General features: G+C 39.6%; 1 protein-coding gene across 1 annotated transcript in view; it reads right to left on the reverse strand.

Annotated features, from left to right (window-relative positions):
- Nucleotides 1-20,276, reverse strand: part of LEPR (leptin receptor) — a 69,697-nt gene that overhangs the window by 16,359 nt on the left and 33,062 nt on the right. Inside the window, exons 7-12 of the mRNA XM_054980546.1 lie at nucleotides 11,903-12,196; nucleotides 11,692-11,809; nucleotides 6,129-6,328; nucleotides 2,684-2,832; nucleotides 2,233-2,392; nucleotides 2,048-2,130 (exon numbers count right to left, since the gene is read on the reverse strand). Of these exons, the coding sequence (XP_054836521.1) occupies nucleotides 2,048-2,130; nucleotides 2,233-2,392; nucleotides 2,684-2,832; nucleotides 6,129-6,328; nucleotides 11,692-11,809; nucleotides 11,903-12,196 (1,004 nt within the window). The remainder of the gene's footprint in view (nucleotides 1-2,047; nucleotides 2,131-2,232; nucleotides 2,393-2,683; nucleotides 2,833-6,128; nucleotides 6,329-11,691; nucleotides 11,810-11,902; nucleotides 12,197-20,276) is intronic.

The following is a 20,276-nucleotide window of genomic DNA, read 5'->3' on the forward strand; positions in this document are numbered from 1 at the left end:
TAATTATAAATTTGGCAATCTCAACTAAAACCCACATCTTTCCAATCCAATCTCTCTACTGTCAGTAAATAAACCATTTCAACATTTCTCCATATGACATTAGGAAAAAAAACATACTCTTTTTTCCCCTATTCATATTTTTCAACACATAAAATTCCAGTCTAGACTATAAATTAATCTTTCAAATTCACATTAACATATATAATTATAGCCAATTTTTCATTTTTTAACCACTCCACCCAAAATAATAAAACGATCCTTCTTTCTAGTCCCCTTTCCCATCTTTAATTTACAAAGCTTTAATCCTTTTTACTATTCTATAAAAACATATATCATCAATAGTTTTATAGGAAGTTCTCTTTAAAAATTTTACAAATTAAATTTTGGGGCCCCACATTTACCATTCATCCCTTATTTATGTATGCCCAAAGTTCTTCGTTCAAGTCCTCGTGCCTGTTCTGTTCTTGTTCCTCTTCCTGATCTGGAATAATCCTCTTTCTTCCAACTCTTTCAAATCTTTACAACCTAAATTATTTCTTGTTAGTTTATTTTTTGTTACAAATCTGGTATAAACTTTATGCATTCCATTTCCATATTTAGGCTGCAAATTTGATATAAACTTTCTGCTTTCCAATTGCACATTTGGGTTGGATATCTGAGAGAAACTTTGAACAGTCCAGTCCATTTCCACTCTTTGGGTATATATCCATAAGAAGCCAGCAAATACCTCAGCCGTTCTTTGACTAGTACCTTCATCTTTTCCTTTTTGGTTCCACTAAATTCCTTCTCTCTTCAGCTCCAGTAAAATCCAATTATTTTGATACATAAAAGTCCAATTTCATAGCATTATTTCTCATAAAACCAGGAGGTAATGTTATTAACCCAGAGTTTTAAAGTCAGGAATATAAAATAATTTCAGGAAGAAAAAAAAGAGAGGCAGAGACTTCCCAGCACAATTCATGTTGTTTACCCAGCTTATGTTCTTTCGAGGCTGTTCAAGGCTGTTCTGCTTCACATTACTTTTCAGCTTCCCAGGCCAAACTGTTACACTTGCCAAAACAAAAACATAGGCTTCCTCAAACATAGCAAAGAGTCACCCTATGTCCATTTTAAAACTTTCTTTTTCTAAAATGAATAAACCAAGCTCCTGCATATATACATTTCCTTTAATTCTTACTTTTCAACATAAAAAGCACTTCCAAGTTAGACAAAAGTTAGACAAGAGACTGTTTCTCACTCAAGCTGTATAAACTTCATTCTGTGTCACAGGTTCCAAACTGTAGTTAGAAGATCAAAGAAAAAGTTTAGCAGAAAGGTTTGAGAGGGGTCATCCGTCACTCCAGTGCAGCTTCAGCGATGTTCCATTCCCAGTTCTCAATTCTTCGGCATTCAAGCAGTAAATCTTTCCATCGAACTCACAAATGGGTATCTTCCAATCACTCTCTTAAGAGTGATGGATGGCTGGAAAAAACAGCTATGTGTCTCTCCCACAGGCATGGGAGCATCAGGACACCATTGCCACCTGAAGGGGTGGGGCTGCAAGGATTGACTTTAAACTGGTATTTCCCAAAGACATTCAAAACTATTTGGTGACTGCAAATCTTAGTTTTATTGGTTTTGCCAACAATAATTTCCTTCCTATTGTTTTGGATCATGTATAATTCCAGGGCTTTTTTTCAGGGGGAACGCGGGGGAACGGAGTTCCGGAACCTCTTGAAAATGGTCACATGGCTGGTGGCCCCACCCCCTGATCTCCAAACAGAGGGGAGTTGAGATTGACCTCCGCGCCGCTCGGCGGCGCGGAGGGCAATCTCAACTCCCCTCTGTCTGGAGATCAGGGGGCAGGGCCACCAGCCATGTGACCATTTTCTCTGAGGGCAACCCACTGAGTTCCACCACCTCTTTTCCCAGAAAAAAAGCCCTGTATAATTCCATCCAGTCACATCCACTAGTCAAATTAGGGGGCACAACAGGATGATCATCACACAAAGCAAATTGTGCTTCTAATATTTCATTCTCTCACCCCATCAACTTTGACATCATTTACCTTCCAAAATAGAGTAACATTTTTCTGCTTCCTTACTGGATCTTCATTAATAATTCTCCAGAATTCAGGTCCTCTCAAAGGAGCTGAAAAAAATTATATTTAAGAAGTAGAACAACTCCTTATTTGTTTGCATGCATTGCATTAAATTAAAAAAAATTAACCAAAAGCATACAGTATAAACCTACCTTTGATATCCTTAACAACTGTAAATGCAGGTCTACTCCAATCACTCCAGTAGCCAATTCCTTCAAGAACACTGCAGCGCACCTGAACAATGTAAACTGCACAGGGATCCTGTACTTCTATACAGGCACAGCTTCCTGATACAGTAGAAACTTCATGCATCTGTAAGTTTAAAAAGCAACAAGGCCTAGTGCAATGATAAATGATAAATGTCATCAATTTTGAGTGAAAAATTAAGATTTTAAATCTTGAATAGACTATCTGCCCTTACTAAATAAATGTAGGAAAAAGGGCTAACACAGATGTTTCTTTTGCAAGACAAACCTGATCATTAAAAAATTAATGCAATTTCTTATACACCATTAAATCACAAGTTGTAATTAACTGGTCACAGAATATCATTGCAAGTAGCCTAGTGATGCATAGGCTACTTTGGATTAAATCTGTCCATACCTCCCAGATTATTTCTGTTCCATTGATAGCATATCGGATCTGAAACTGAAGATCACTCTTGGGAAGTTCTGGATTATTCCAGCTCACATTCAGCATTCCCACTTCCCTTGTGATTTCGGCTTTAACATTGAAAGGAGGAAATGGCTTCACTAGAAATTTAAACAAAAGGCATTTGATCAATGTTCCCTCTAAGCTTTGCAGTGTTGTGAGCTAAAAATCTACTTTGTGAGCCGAAACAACAACTTTCATTAAAGTTTTGAGAGCACCTCCTTTAAAAAAAAAATTAAAATCAAATTGTTTTGATTACAATCAAAACAATTTACCAATAAAAGCCATTAGGTAAAAGGGCCACAAAAAACAGAGTATACTTCTGTATAAAAATGGATATATCCATGCTGATTACAAAGTGGTAGTTGTATTAGTCTGTTGCTGCAAAATAAAGCAGACACGCAATGGCACCGACTAGCATGTTTATTTCAAGATGAGCTTTTGTGAGTCAGTGCTTACTTCTTCAGCCTCCTTCTGCGCCAAGGCCAAGTTAAATGACACCTTCACCATGGTGGCGGCTGAGGCGCTACCTCCTCTCCTCCGCTCTCTGGGGCTGAGGGGATCCTAGCGATTTCAGGCTGCATGGGTCAGGCCAGACCCGATCACTCGCTCTGCTCTGTTCCCCAGCTAGAGAGCCAGCAGTGGCTGGAGGCGCTCTCTGGCACCACCCTGGGGGCCAAACCAGCCACAGCCAGGAAGGGAGAAGTGGGATGAGGCTCCATCCATATAGGGCCCACCTGCAGATGCTGGCTGAGTGGGAGGGCGGGGCCACCTGAGGGTTAGTATCTGTGAGCTACATCTGAGAAGCTGTGAGCAGAGGAGTCAGAATCTGTGAGTGATTGCTCACGTGCTCACATTAGCAGGAACACTGCATTTGATTGGCCTTCTGACTATGAAACTCCAGTTAAATCTTCTAGAACTGTTTCCATTCTTCTCAATTAACCTACAATAACAAGAGTATACTATTTTATTTGTTACATCTATATCCTGTTCTTCCAGCCAAAAGCTGTTTTAGCTGAGGTCTTGCATAATTAGCAGTATGGGAACCATAGCAGTCCCAGTCACCAGTCAGCGTTGTGAATCTAGATCAGCTCAGAACTATTTGTTTTCTTTGTCTATTTGTTAATTGCAATTTGGATTTTTTTCATCTTTTTTATAAGTCATTTTTGGCCCCTCCAGGGGAAAACAGTCTTAAACTGCTTAAACTGCTTAAACAAACAAACAAACAAACAAACAAACAAACAAACAAACAAACAAACAAACAAGGTTCTATGAAGATGTTCTTCAAACAGCCAGTATATATCTTTCGAGTCAGCAGAATAATTCAGTGAATGTTAAGAAAGGTGCATAGCTGGGCAGACGATTCTATAGTCAAAATTCACAAGAGTTGCAGAGTTAACAACAGCCTCTGTTTTGCAAATGTTGTAATTCTGCCATTCTACTTTAGTTCTACTCTACTGTTATAATACACTAAACATCAATAATCATATGAATGCAGTGCCCACTTTTGAGGTGACTCTATAAAATTACAGACTATGTAAATATAAAAATTTAGAAAAGATGTCACAAGTAGAGATGGGCATGAACAGCAATACGAACTTTAAAAACCCACAAACAGCCCAATCTGCTGTTCATGAACAAGCTGTTCATGAGGCCCCATTCTAAACAAACAGGTGGTTGTTGCAAGCCTCATTCATTGCTGTCCGTTGCTGTTCGTCAAGCCAGTCTGGCACCTGCAATCAATTCCATTGGCAACTTAGGCAGGGATTGTCTGAACTCTGTCTGAACTCCTGCTGTTGCCCTGGAAACCCCAATCTAAGCCCAATTTCGCTTGATAGGCAGGTCTTCCTTCCAAGTGTGGACTGGAGCTCCAAAATTGTTACAAGAGGAAAAGACCAGTGAGGAGGGGGGCTCCCAACTCTGGCTTTCAGGGAGAGACAGCTGCTGTTAGAGAGACGGGGTGAGTGCATTGGAGCTTGAATTTTCTTTGTGTGTGATGGGATAGGGATCTACCCCTTCAGGTTCCATGGCAGCTGCCAGGCTCTGGAGCCAAGCTATTATTTATTATTGGTACCTTTCCTGCTGCCTGCTCAGGTAGGGTTTCTGGGAATTGTGCAGTAGGGATCTACCCCTTCAAGATCCAGGGATGCTGCCAGGCTCTGGGGCCAGGCTATTATTTATTATTGGTACATTTCCTGCTGCCTGCTCAAGTAGGGTTTCTGGGAGTGGTGCAGTAGGGATCTTGATGGCTGGAGGAGAGCCTGCTGACCCCCACGAACAACAAACAACGAACATGTTCGTGAACAGGATCATGTTTGTCAATGTTCATTGTTCGTTGTTGGCAATGAACAACAAACACCATGTTCTTTTTTTCTATTCGTGCCCATGTCTAGTCACAAGTAAAAGCAACACAGAAATAGTGGAAATGGAAATAGAAAGATTAGGAGTAACAAAAATTGACGACCCTATTTTAAATGTCTGGTTATTGCATGCCCCAGTGATTCCTAATGTACATTTAATTTTATTAACATTAACTGTCACTCTTTGCTACACAAGCTCACCATCAATGACTGAATAATTTAAGTACCAAAGGAAATTTATGCGTGGAGGAGGGAATACAAAACATACAAGATTTTAAAAACTGCAGAGAAGGAACAGAAACAGTTATGTTAGAGAGGTAAAGGTAAAGGTAGTCCTCTGTGCAAGCACCGAGTCATTAATGACCCATGTGGGACATCGCATCACGATGTTTTCTTGGCAGACTTTTTGCTACATTGCCTTCCCCAGTCATCTACACTTTACCCCCAGGAAACTGAGTACTCATTTTACCAACCTTGGAAAGATGGAAGGCTTGAGCCGGCTACCTGAATCCGGCTTCCACCAGGATTGAACTCAGGTCGTGAGCAGAGCTTGGGCTGCAGTACTGCAGCTTACCACTCTGCGCCATGGGGCTCTATTAGAGAGTAGCGAATGATATTTGTGTAATTTGAAAACTTCAAATTATAATTAAAATTATCTGAATTACAGAAGCAATCTAGAAAAAATATCATGAAGGAGGTAGGCTTAATTGCATTACATGCATCTTCAAAATGTGAGGAGAGTAAAAAATTCATTTGCCTTTTAAATTATACTTTTGTACATAGAACAAGTTTGAAAAAGCTGTTTTCAAATCATGCATTCCGGCCAACATGATTTTCCACAAGCTACTATAAACCAGAAAGTATGCAGGTGCTAAAGTGCACTGCTAACTCATGGGGAAGACAAAAATACTTCTCCATTGCCTTGTTTCTAAATATCTATACCGTTAAGTTAGTGTATACTCTGGGGTCATTGAAACACCTGTATAAAATTCTTGAATCAGACAGTGAAACATTGCTACAGAAGATTTTCTACTTACCTACTTCTTTTGGAAGGATACACACTGGCTGAGATGTAAGTGTTCCCAATGGGTGCTTTATTTCTATCCACATTGTGTATCCAGACAAAAGGTAAAAAGGCTGAAAGATGCACTCATAAGAATTATTCCTCTGAGAATGGCATTCTTTTACCTCTGAATCTGAAGACATGCTAGAAGACTCTGAACAATACACATCACTCCTTTAAAGACATGAAAATATTTTCTGTTTAGCAATTAGAGTATCTGCACCCAGATGTTGTCACCATAATACATCACATCAATGATGTAATACATCACTATCAATGATGTAATACATCACTATCAATGATGTATACTTTCATTCATAGGGTCGCCATAAGTCGGAGGTGACTTGACGGCACACACACACACACACACACACACACACACACACAAAGATGAAAAATACTTTCAGATCATGTTTTACTTTTTAAGAGTTTTAACTGAACTTACCTATATGTTTCAGAATCTGTCATTTAATACACAAATGCATATAGTAATAAATTATTATATTACCACCAAATAACATACGCAATTTGGCTTCTATTGACTTTTTGCCTAAAACATCACCTAAAATTAATGTGCAGCTTGCTCAATATCAGAATTACTTTTTAAAAATCCTGCTCACTGCCTTATGAAGGATGTATGTGTTTCAATTAATGGCAAGGGTGGCATCTGATAGCTAGTATGCTCTTTTGTTTTTTTGTTGTTGTTTTTTCTTGGCCTCGTGGTCATAGACCCTTTGTTCAAGAAGAGTCCAGTAGCACCTTTAAGACTAACCAACTTTATTGTAGCATAAGCTTTTGAGAATCACAGTTCTCTTCATCAGATGCAGGTTGCATCTGACGAAGAGAACTGTGATTCTCGAAAGCTTATGCTACAATAAAGTTGGTTAGTCTTAAAGGTGCTACTGGACTCTTTTTGATTTTGCTACTACAGACTAACACGGCTAACTCCTCTGGATCTAAGACCCTTTGTTATATCCTGAAACCTGTTTTGCAATCAACACCATGTAATCTTTTTAAGATGAGGTTTGGGCTAAGAGGGAGGCAGAAAAGCAGTGTGGGAGACCTCTGGCATACTGCTAGGGTTTCTGCCTGAATTCTGTCACCTGTCAAAAATTCTGTCAAAAACCATTCCAAAGAAGTTTTTCCGTGAGCCAGAACTAAGCCTAAACCTAAGCCTTGAACCTGAAATGGAGATTTTAGGTTTGGGTTCAGTTAACAGGAGAAAAAATCCTCTCTTGAGCCAGTTTTGAGACTAGGTAAGGCTCTAGCCTCTTCTGCATGCTCTCTTACAGCAGGTTTTCTGCCTATTCAGCCCACATGAATCAGATCCGCATTGGGCTTCTGTAATTCTGCATTTGAGGGACTCGAACTGAAGCGGTGTCTGGTTTTTATTTCTGCAGTTAGAAAAAATGCCCCATTTCTGCTGTGGTCTTTCTGACATCGGTGGTTTTGTCAGTGTGTTGATTAGCTAAGGTGTTCCGGAGGGAAAATTTAAAACATTAAACAAGAGTTTCCCAATGTCAGAAGGCTTTTTTAATTAAAAAAAAATAAAAAATGGGGGAAAGCTGGTCTAAAAAAAATATAAGGGGAGCACAGAGACTCCTGAACAGAATGTCGTCCTGATGGCTTGTGTTGGTAAGAAGAAAATTTACTGCAGAAATTAATTGCCAAGGTTAGCATGCACACACACAAAAAAACAAACAACTGTTTTTTTAAGAAAGAGGGCTGAGAGTGATCGGGGAAGAAAGGGGTGTGTGATTACACATTGCTGTTCTACCGATCAGGATGCAGGGGAATAAAGGGAAGGTTCACAAGGCAGAAGAGGGCTTACAAGGAAGAAATCATGCTGCACTTAAAAAAAGTTGTCTTTTAACTTGGCTGTAAAAATATATCAGGGTATGTACATAGGGGGGAAAGCCACAGAAAACCCAGGGAAAGACCACTTTTGCAGCAGATGCAGCCTTTCACTGTGCAGAACTTGAAAGACTATGGGGGGCAACTTGAAGACTGAACTGACCATATGTGCAAAACTCAGAGGATTCATCAAAGCTGGAGGAGGCAGGACCCACGAAAAAGTCTCATGTGGAAAAGGCCTCTGACTGAATCCCTGCTTCTAAACATTTCAAAAAAGAACCAGCCGTGTTATTGTGACCCCCTCATTTTTGCAGCCGTCAGAAAAACTTGCTTAACTCATACTATGGCTCTTATAGGTCACTGTATCCTTTTGTATGTGTGCAAGATGCGCTCATCAACAGAAGTGTGCATAACTTCATATTTAAGTTTACTTATAGACTACTTTTCAGCTACAGAGTGCTTAACATAAGAGTGGTTTATGTTAAAACATAATAAAACACAATAAAACAATTAAAAGCCAATGAAATACAGTAAATATTCAGTTAAAATATAATTAAGCAGGGATCTGAGCCTGGATTTCTCACACACATGCACTATATCTACTGTACAACTTTTGCTCATTGGTGAAATCCTCAGGTTGTAGCAAATACTGCTACAACAATGGAACTTTGTGAAAGATTCTCAGACTGTGAAATAGTAAACTTCCCTAAATTACAAAAAAAAAGCCAATGAAATGCAACTTTCTCACCCTACTTTTTCAACATATGCTGTTGGAATACATCGTTGAGAACTGCTGGAGATAAACATACATCTGACAGCTCTCAGTTCTGATTTATATTCTGCCAAAGATGTTTGAACTCTAATTGCCAAGGCTATCCATTGTTTTCCCTACTCAATGGGTCATCAAGCAAATTCTGACCCAGCAACTTCATTTCTAAAATCCTGAAGGTGTCAGGATTCAAAACATCACACACAGTATTAAAGAATTTCCGACTCCTTTCTTTCAGCAATAACCCTCTGCTGCCCCAGCAAATGCATCCCAAAGGCTGGACCCTAATTAGAATAGCACCCAGTGAGGTACATGATTGCCCACCCACTCTGATGTGTACAGAATTGCTTGCACACAAGCGCACAGACAGTCTACAATCAGGTAAAGCTTCTCCAACAATAAGCTTTATATTACTTCTTGCTACTATAAAACTATTGTTCATTATTCATACTCTTAGGGCTTGAAATAGCATTTTAAACATCAGCAGCTAGTCTGCCACAACTATCAAATAATATTATTCAGGTTCTATGAAAAGAACCAATGGAATTACTCAATCTTGGGTTTTTTTCTCTGAGCACATAGTCCATTAATCAATCTATAGCTATACAAGTTCAATAAAATCTGCCACTGTGGTAGCTTGATCATGCAGAGCAATACAGAAAAACCCTGTGTCAATGAGTCTTATTGGCTTTTTATGGTTTTACAAAAGGTATGCATTGGAAGTATCAATTAAAAAGAAGAATGACCATCTGTACCTCTGGAGCACAAAATTTTCAAGCAGGCAGCCAGAAAGATAATTAATTGCTTCCTGAGGGGCACATTTAGCTGCATTTCACCAGCTAACATCAGAAAAACAAATGCAGATTAAATCAGTGCAATTTTCTCTAAAGACCTAAGACAGTATACTGTGTGTTTAGAAGATGGTCTTTTAAAAAACATTTCCACTTCCAGCCCCAGGGGAATAAACAGTGTCTAGCCAAGAAAGAAATATTTCATGTTGAATATGCTTTATGGAATTCTCGCTGCAAATTTTTAGCTAATAATGCAAAGTGTTAAGAACATATGATCTGCATTATTATTGATTTTTTATTTAATAGTGTTACAGGTATAAGATTATGGACATCAGGATTCATTCTTTTATTTTAAGATGTTTTTAGGTACATTTGATTCAAACACAAACAGTGCAGTCCTAAACAGAGTTACATCAGTCTATGTCCATAGAAGTCAATAGGCTTAGACTGGAATAATTCTTCTTAGGATTGCATTGAAAATCGCAAAAAGGACGAGGGCAGAAGCTTTATAGCTGCCACAGAATCATTACATATTTTAGCCTGTTTTTACACATCTACACTGAATATAGAAATCATTTTAACCCAAATTATGGCTACTACAGCACTTATAACAAAGGAGGATAAAGATTTGCCAACAGTTTACAGCTTTAATAAATAAAACAGGTTTGAAAATTTACTTGAATGTAAATGCTGCCATGAATGCACTACAGGGAAAATCCAACCTTGTCACCCACAATGATTCCTCCAATTGTCAGGACTCCTCTGACAATTTCAAGACATGACAGAGACTGTATGAAGGCATTCCAACTACAGGCCCCGAAAGTTTAGGCTTTAAAGACTGATACCCTCAATTGAAATGGAACCTAGAAACACATAGTAAGCACTGCAGCTCCATTAAAAAAGTTAAAAACAGTTATTATATGAGAACTTAAGGTAACCTTCCTTCAGGAATCTAGCCATCGCATTTTGGACCAACAGGAGTACCTAGGTAGTGGTCAAATCCCTAATACCTACTGAAACCAGGGCTGCTTCCACACATGTTGGATAATCAACTTTCAATACTCTTTAGTGAACATTTGGAACTGCTTTTCCATGTGTGGAACAAAAAATCCACTTCCAAAGGATTGCTAAAGTGCATTGAAAGTGCATTATTCAACGTGTGTGGAAATGGCCCAATAGAGCATATTAATTACAGTATATTATTGTTAGATGTTACTGTTTTTAATGTTTTAATTTGTTCACTAGCTGTTGAAAGGTGGCGTATAAATATACTGAATCAATAAAATAATTAGCTTAACCTCTGTTTCTTTCAGCAGGTCTTAATAATGAATAAGTTCAGTTGGACTAGGGCCCTTCTATGTGAGAGGTTTCCGTTTAATGAAAGTTTGATCCACACTGTTCTATCAATGAGCCAATTACTTGTTGAGGAAAGGTCATATGGGGTGCCTCAATTCTGTCCACCACCACCCCTACCCACATGCAGTAGGTGATCAGCCATGTCAGAGAGGATATTGCCAATTCCACTCTGGTTTGTGAAGTCCACATTTTGATCCAAATCTAGGATTTGGGGATATCAGGAAGGCATACAGCCTGAACACCACCAGTAATCTCTAACCAGAAAGAGAATATCAAGGAAGTCAGCAATGTCTCCAAAAACAACCCAATGTAACCCTCAGCTCAAACTTCAGTCATTGATTCAAACAACAAAGGGACTCAGCTCATGTAGAGAAATGAAAAAAATGGGGAGAACCTTTTTCTATATTTTCCAGAGGATCCCCCTTCCCCTATTTTTTCAACAAGTTTTACTCACTCAGAATGTGTAGAATGAAGATTTTTATATAAAGCAATTTTTCATGGCTTCAAAATAATTGGAAATTTCCTATTTCTAATCTCATCTCACCACGGCCATGTCCTGGTACAGAATCCAGTTCCATGCTGGTTCAAATCCAAATGTAATGATTCCTTTATCAGCAGTGCAATCCTAAGCACAATTACCTTGTTCTAAGTCAATTGAAGTCAATGAGGTTTGAAGCATACAACTCTGTTTAGGATTACTCTGTAAATTATCATTTTTTTCTTTGAAATCACTGTAGCAGCATTTAATAAAATATCAAAATACATACCTGTAGTATCTTAATAGCAAAGTACTTTCAGAAAGCAGCAGGTCTGTGTTGGTGGACCATCTGCATGTCATTTTTTGTAAGTTCCCATACGTTTCACATGTAATGTTGATATTAACATCTATTTGAAACATATTTCATTGATTAATTGAAAAACTAATATTAAAGCATTTAACAATTGCAGATAATTATTTTAAAAGAATGGATATCTTACCTATTATATACAATTCTGCATAACGGTGGTTGCATTCTTTGTTTTCATTACAACAGTACAAAGCATTAAAGAGGAAATTCCCACCAGGTTTCATTGCATCTAAATTAACAAGTGTAACTTTTCCAACAAAGTCATTCACAAGTGTATACTGACTTCTCGGGACCTCTTTGGCTAAATTTAACCACCAAACTATCTTCTTGGATGAAATTATTTTGTTCTTGTTTTTGTAAATACAATAAAAGGAAACATTAGTTCCAACGCTTGCTAGAATCTTCGGAGGAAAGTACATGACATCTGTCACAAAGCAGACAACAGAAACAATTATAAATTTCAAGAAAATGTATGCAATGCAATAAACTTTTAACATATACACTTCTTTTATATGATGATTATATTATTGAATTTATGGTTTTTTGACTTTTAATGTATTTTTTGAATGTTGTTAGCCACCCTGAGCTCATCTGTGGGGAGGACGAGGTATAAATCAAATCAAGTAAATAAATAAATAAATGATAATAATGTATAAAACTACTTGTTCTAGTCCCCTTCTGACCCAGGGAAAGTTGATTCCTATAGTTGCGGGACTGTGCAAGCTGTGCTACGGATAAGGAAGGAAGTATAATCACCCTCTTCTATCAGTGCAGCTCTGCTGGACAATTTCATCCCCTTCCTTCTCCACACTACATCCCCCAAACAATAACTCCAAATGGGTCTTGCAGCCTGAGAATCAATTTTCCTCATTGGAAAGAACAGCTGAGGGCAAAAGAACAAGAGAAAGATCTGGATCCATCAGTGCCTTCTACTCACTGATAACTAGATCCAACTCAATGTTATCTGGATTTGATAAGTATGAGTATAATATGAATTCTCATTGTGCAACTGTATCAGGAACACAAAAAAAAAATGCATCAACAGGTGTCTATTCTGTGCATAGGTTCAGTGAATAAAAAGGCAGGGATAAACATGATACTTCAGAAAAGCAATATTTACACATAATAAAGAGAGTGAATAAATCTCTAAAGCATAGGAGAGAGTTGTGTTGTTTAGGTTACCCAAATTACTTTTTAAAATTGATAAATAAAATTATTACAGTATAAATTGATTCCATTGTGGTACAATCGATTAAAATATGTAAACCAAAGCACAAATTGTATAATGAGAAAAAATACAGAGAATAGCAAATGAACAATGACAGTCATGTTGTAATAATTGTACTTCTACTGGAACAAGAGTTAAACACAGCAGGAGAAGACTGAACACTCGCTTTTTTATTTATGGCAGATCTAAATTACCTCGTGAAGCTGTACAGGATCTTTCTAGCTTTTGTAGATCTCTTGAATTAAATAGCCCATTCAGATCCATGAAAACTAGGTAAGGACCATTATCATTCTTAGATTTATAAATCTGAAGTTTCAAACAGAATTGTTCAGTATTACCTGGACTCAGAGAGAGAGAGAACTGATGTATTGTCGAAGGCTTTCACGGCTGGAGAACGATGGTTGTTGTGGATTTTCCAGGCTGTATAGCCGTGGTCTTGGCATTGTAGTTCCTGACGTTTCACCAGCAGCTGTGACTGGCATCTTCAGAGGTGTACCACCAAAAGACAGAGATCTCTCAGTGTCACTGTGACACTGAGAGATCTCTGTCTTTTGGTGCTACACCTCTGAAGATGCCAGTCACAGCTGCTGGCGAAATGTCAGGAACTACAATGCCAAGACCACGGCTATACAGCCCGGAAAATCCACAACAACCATCTGAGAGAGAACTGTCTGTTGGTTAAACTATATGTCATAAAGTTGCCAAAATGAAGCAATGTAGACAGCTTTTTAATCTGAATTTGTAGTGAGTTGAACCAGTAGAAACTGTTTCTTTAAGGAAATAGTTCTAGACATGATTCTCCAGGCTGTGTGTGGCCAATGTTTGCTTTGTCAACTCAGCAACTTTTTAGACTTGCAAGCTATATCTTCTTAATATCAAGAAATTAAAGCATATCCCCTGACCATAGAAATAAAGACAATAGTTTCAAAGCCATCTTTAAAAGGTGCTAAAAATGTTCTGAACCATAAACCAAACCCATAATTTAGAAGAGCAGAAATTCATGATTTGAAGCTTCTTTCAGCCGACACATTCACATCATACTAAAGCATAATAAAAGGATTGATATGTATGTTGTTTAGCAAAGTTTGAAGCCTTCTTCCAACTTAAGTAGCCCTTCATGCAGCAGAAGAACCACTGCTCAAAGTTTAGATCTTATCCCCACCCACCGCTGGCGTCAGGGTTTCTGCCGCCCGTGGTCACTGCCCTGTACACGCGCACGCAGTGCACGCGTGCGTCCCCCGTACTGCGTGATGACATCACCACGTGATGATGTCATCACGTAGCAAAGCCGAGCCCAGTGGCCGGCAGGTGGCTGGGGCAGCACGCGGAGGCTGCCCGCGCTCCACACGCCGCCCTGGCCACCTGCCATGCCTGGCCAGGGGTGTGTGGTGGTGGCGGCGGCGGTGGCAGCAGTGCAGGGGTGGCCGGCTGCAGCAGCTGCGGGCCAGTTCCGTGGTGCGCGCCTCCACCTCCGGCACCCCCTCCGGCGCCCCCTCCTGCCATGCAGCATCCGCGCCGCCCGCCTCACCACCACAATGGTGGTGCCGGCCCTGTCCCCACCCTATGTATGGTGAGATGGGAAGCAGTGCAATCCTAAGTAGAGTTACCATCCTTTTGTCCACTGAAGTCTTAGAAGAGCGCAACTCTGTTTAGGATTTCAGTATTAATTCCTGTTGCTTCCCAACTCCAGCTACTCTAACCCTTCCCACTACATGAACCCTAGAAAAAAAAAAGAAGGCTCACCTGGACTGTCTGTTGTTAGTGATTGGCATAAACACACAAACTCAAGGTCTATTCCTTATCTTATCATACAGAGAGATAGAAGGAAGGAGCATGAATCAGAACCATGACAGAATATTCAAGTGACACAATGCATTCTTTGGGATAAACTGGTAAAATGGCAATGTTGCTACAAAAACTACAGATAATACATCAGATAGACTCTGAAAAACATTCTGAAAATTGCACCTACTTCTCCACAAATTGGAAGTGTTTTTTTGAAAAGCAAACAAATGTTACAGATGTACAAGCCCCTATAAGAGATCACAGTAGGAAGGAGATGTGTCTATGTCATACTGAGAAAGTACTAAATAATTATAATGCTACACAGATCTTGTTTACTTGAAATTTTCAGAGGGCTGTGAAATCCCAGTAATTCCATTATTAGTTTGATCACTAATTGAACACATTAAAGGCCTTAAACCTGCAATGAAGAACTTTACCATAAAGAGTTAATATGCTGAATAGTGTATGGCAAGCAACTCTTGAACAAATAAAACAGATTTCCTGTATAGCTAAGAGGGATTTCCCACAAAACATGCTGTCTTTTAAAAGAGAATACAGATTTACTCATTTTCTCTAGTTATGGATTTCCTGGTTAAACACTGGTCTGAACATAATACTAATGAAATACATAAAATATAATAGTCTGGTTTAAGCATTTTGTTTGTACTTCTGGTGATAATGTACTTAGGTGAATGCAAAACAGGCTCTTTGTTGTAACCAACTGCACTAATGGCTCTACTGTCCTGTTGGTGTAACACTAACATGAACTATTGAAAGAATAAGTCCATTTCATCTCCTGCAGGGAGAAAATTGTCTTCCCTAAGGTTGTTGTCATGCTCATCACAACATGATATTTGATCAGTAAAGTATATGCTTAATGACTATTAATATTTCATATCATCCATCAGAGAAACAGGCATCAGGAACAGTATACATGCTTCCCAATGGATTGTCTGTACTGGACTCCATGGTTTGTGAGTACAAGGATCCTTCTTACATTCCTTTCTCCAAGCAGACCCTTCTGATCACAGGACAGCTGTTTCCTAATAGCCACGTAAGTCAGTGGGCTTCACTGAGAAGAGGGCAAGTGAGCATAATACTCCTTCCTCCCTCTTTCAAAATTTTAGCTCTAATGATATCAAAAGGCAGAAGAGTGGTTCTTTCCTCGCCTCAATGTAGCTGTCAACACGACTATCACTTCATAATGATCCCACAACCCCCCAAATCAGCTTTCCTGGCGTCAGAAAGGACTGGAGGGAGGAAATATAGGCTGGATCTGTGACTATTACCACCTTGCTAAGAGATTACAGGATCCGACCCTACATGTGAAGCCAGAAATTGTTATTATACTATATACTAGACCAAGGGTCCCAAAATAGTGTCCATGGGCACCATGGCATCTACCCCTTTCCTGGCACCTACCAAGTGTTTTTAGAAGGTGGCTGAGGTCAAATGGGGCTTTTGCCCACTACGGCCTCTGATTGGCTGTACAGATTTTTTAAAAGTTGTTTCAGTAGCAACTGCCCCCACAGCACAAGTATCTTCACTATGTTACTGAAGGTAAGTTGTGCATGCAAGAATATATTTTAAATAATACAGTATGTTCATTTTAAAAAGCATCCTGTTAAACAGAGATTCTGCCTGAAATGTTGGAGAGTCACTATTAGTTATGTATAACCTTATCATGTGACATTTTGTGGTCAGCTCTGCCTCCTATGGCAGCAATTTTGTGGTTGCGCCCACCATCCTGTGTTAGAATTGCAATGGTGCCTAGAGGCTCAAAAAGGTTGGGGAACCCCATAGACTCACTGAGCATGCCAGATGAGGGTGCATGGATAACAAGGCCAGCCACGGACATTCCAAAGGTCCAAGAAGTGCAAGATTCTCACCTGTCCTTTTCATGCTCCCCCCCCCCCCCCGCCACTGGCATGCCTATAAAAGGGTAGGCGAGCGGCTCCCTCCCTCAGTTCTAATGACTGCTGCTGGAGCAAAGGAACAAGAGCTAACTGCGGATTCAGAGGGAAGGATATGTACCTGCATAGAAGACAACTAAACAAACAACAGTTACAGGTAAATGCAACCTTGTTTTCATCATCATGGCGTATGTGCAGTCTCACATGGGAGATTAGCAAACTGGCTTACCCTGGAGGAGGGCATGGTACTCTTCAACTGAAAAGACTCTTCAGGTCATCTCTACCCACTGCTGCATCTTGTCTGGAGTCATTATCGATGGCATGTTTGATGACTGTTGTAGGAGTCGACCAGGCGGCTGCTTTAAAGATGTCGACTAGGGGAATACCTTGCTTGAAGGCTAAAGGTTTGAGTGGACTGTGCCCGGAGGCGTAGTAGGCAAGGCTGGCTACTGGGCATAACAAGTCTTGATGAGCCACACAATCCACTTTGAAATGGTTTGAGGAAAGCGTTTCTGACCTTTTTTAGCTCTTCTGCAGACTATAAAGAGATTTGGATCTCTGTGGAAGATAGCTATTCTATCTAAATAAAAAGATGAAGCACACTTAGCATCTGGTATGTGGAGCAGTCCTTCCTTACAGTCCTGTGGAGATGGGAAAAACACTGGCAGTATAATGTCCTGGTTAAGGTGGAAAGTGGAAACTACTTTAGGCAGTAAAGGTAGGCTGGACCAGAGGACAAACTTCTCAGGAAACATTTTTAGAAACAGAACAGTGTATTACTAGATTTTCTATCTTTAAGATATCTAGATTCAATTTGAGCTCTTGACCACCAGTCTAGATTAATACTTTGTCTCAACAGTTCCTCCTTCATTTTTAAAGATCCTTTATCATCTAAAAGATCTTTATATCTATAAATTTTATCTACTGAGAATAGGTTTGGTTGTGAAAAGGTTTCAAGCGGTGAGACCCATTGTGGTGTTTTCAAATATATTAATGGTAAAATTCTTTCCCATACTGTTAAGAAAGACTTTCTTATCAAATGATTTTTAAAATATTTATGTCCAGTCACTTTCCCGTACCATACAAAGGCATGCCAACCTAACTTTAAATCATGTCCTTCAAGGGACCAAGGTCTTTGGTTTTCAAATTAGATCCACTCCCTCATCCGAACCAAACAGCATGCTCTATAATATGTTTCCCAGTATGGCAGAGCAAATCCAGCGTTTTCTTTAAAATCTTGCAGTGCTTTCAACTTAATTCTTGGCTTTTTCCCTTGCCAGATAAATTTAGATATTGCTTTATTTAACTCATCAAAAAAGGATTGATTAATGCAAGTAGTTATCTTTCATTAAAGAACTACACTTTGGGGTTAGATATACTCCCAAATATTTTACTCTGTTCTCAAATTGTTAAGTTGATCAATTCCATTTTTTGGGTTGCTGTCAAATTCTTGGCAATAACTTTTGTCTTCTGATAATTTACTTTCATCCCAGCCATAGATCCGTATTCTTTAATGCAATACATTTGTTGCTCTATTGAATCTACAGGATCTTCTAAAATAAATAGTACATCATCAGCAAACGCTTGTAGCTTATACTTATGACCCTTAATCGAGGCACCTTTGATTATGGGATCTTTTCTAATGGCTCTTGTCAGTACTTCTGATGTGGATGAATTTAATTGAGCAGAATATTTTAAGTGCCTTTTATTAACACTATGCAATTTTATTAGTAATATGCAGTTAAAGCAAGGTAGAAGCACCGATTCGGTTTCGTTTTCCTGGCCATGTCGGATGTTCCTCTCCGCAGGTCCGGGGGGAACTGTCTGAGCAGCCTGACTGGGTGGTTGACCCGCAAAGGTTAACCTCCAGGAGGGAGCCTGGATCCGGGGCGCCGCGGGAAGAACCCTCTGGAAGTAATGCAGGGGGTAAATTGTCCACTTGCTCCAACAGAGGCCGGCAGACTTGCGCAGCACCACATGTGCTGCCGGGCCATGGAGAACGGCAATAAGCAGATTTAAGGTGAAAGCCTGTAAGTAAGCGAATCCCTTCTGATTCTTAAGCGTATGCGAAGGATTGGTGGGAGCTGAAGCTAAGAGGCGCGGATTTCTTCCCCCTTTACCGAGTTTTGGAACTCAGTTGGCGTCCCCCCCCCCAAGATGGTGATGAAAAAGCAGAGCCCAGCAATGAGTAAATCGGGGATGGCGACGCTACAGGGGAAGGGGGAAACTTTGGAAGAGTTGGTGAGACAAGCAGTTTTCGATGCTGTGCAGCCCTTTGTAGTGAAACTGAATGAAATGGGGCAAAAGGTTGATTCAGTGGAGAGCGAGGTGAAAGCCATTAAAGAAACAGCGACCGGAGCAGAGCAGTCTGCGCACGAGAACGCAGTACTCATGAAAGCAACAAGTAAGGAAGTGAAGCTTTTGGAGAATCAATTAATAGGATTGCAAGTGGACTGTGCCCAAACGGTACTGCGTCTTCAGAACGTAAAAGAGGAGGAAAATGAAAATTTAAAAGATGTGGTGTCTGGACTTTTGGCGACATTTGCAGAGGCAACTAAAGAAGAGTTAAAAAGCGACATCTTGGAGGTCCGGCGGACGTCTTCAAAGTATGTAATGAAGCGGCAGCTGCCTCGCGAGATTATTATTGACTTTTCATCTAGGAAGACTCGGGACACCATTTTATATAATTCGTACAATGTGGACTTGGATTATTTGGGCAACAAGGTTAAAATTTTGAAGGATGTTCCATTTTTGGCTCGTAAAAGAAGATTCAAGTATAAAGGACTTGCGGCTTTCTTGAGGAAATGTGATGTGAAATATAAATGGTTGTTTCCAGAAGGCGTTTTGTTTAGTTATAAGGATCAAACTTATAAGATTACATCGGAAGCCCAGCTGACAGACTTTTTGTTCAATCATCAGGAGTTCCATCAAGACAAACGTCCAAAGTCTGAAGGGGAAGGTGGGGGGGAGGAGAGAGCGGGCACAGCTGCTCCAGCTGTGCAGAGAGAATTGAGACCGAGACGCAAGGGGGGGGAGAAGATCTGATCCTGAATATGGCTTGTACTGTATAAGATCTACTAATCTGATCGCATGTTAGAAAGTTAACTTTTAAGAAAAATTGCAGCATGAAGGGAATGCAAGAGATGTAGTGTAGTGTTTATTGTTTGTATGTTGCTCTTCCCCTTTTCCCAGCCCCCTCCCCTTTTTCCCCCTCTTTCTTTCCCTTGTATTTTTGTAGTTTTTTGTAGTTTTCCATGTTAGATATTTAAAAAATTTTAAAAAATCCAAAAAAAAAGCAAGGTAGAAGCACCAATATAAGCACAATATTCCATAGAGCACTATTGCTTGACACTGGTAGTCTTAAAGTGCACCTGCAACTTGCAAAAGAGAGAGCAGCCTTAAAGAAGAAGAGATATGCCTATTATGAAAGCTTGCCATTAAGAAAATGCATTTGCATTTGCAATACATACATAGACATGGATGCTATGCTTGTAACCAAAGAAAATACTCCCCTTAAGGGAGAAAACATATGCACATAATAGATGGAGTTAGAAGACTAACCAAAAGGTAAAGGAGGA

The sequence above is a fragment of the Eublepharis macularius genome, chromosome 5 (assembly GCF_028583425.1).
Source record: "Eublepharis macularius isolate TG4126 chromosome 5, MPM_Emac_v1.0, whole genome shotgun sequence".
Taxonomy (NCBI): domain Eukaryota; kingdom Metazoa; phylum Chordata; class Lepidosauria; order Squamata; family Eublepharidae; genus Eublepharis; species Eublepharis macularius.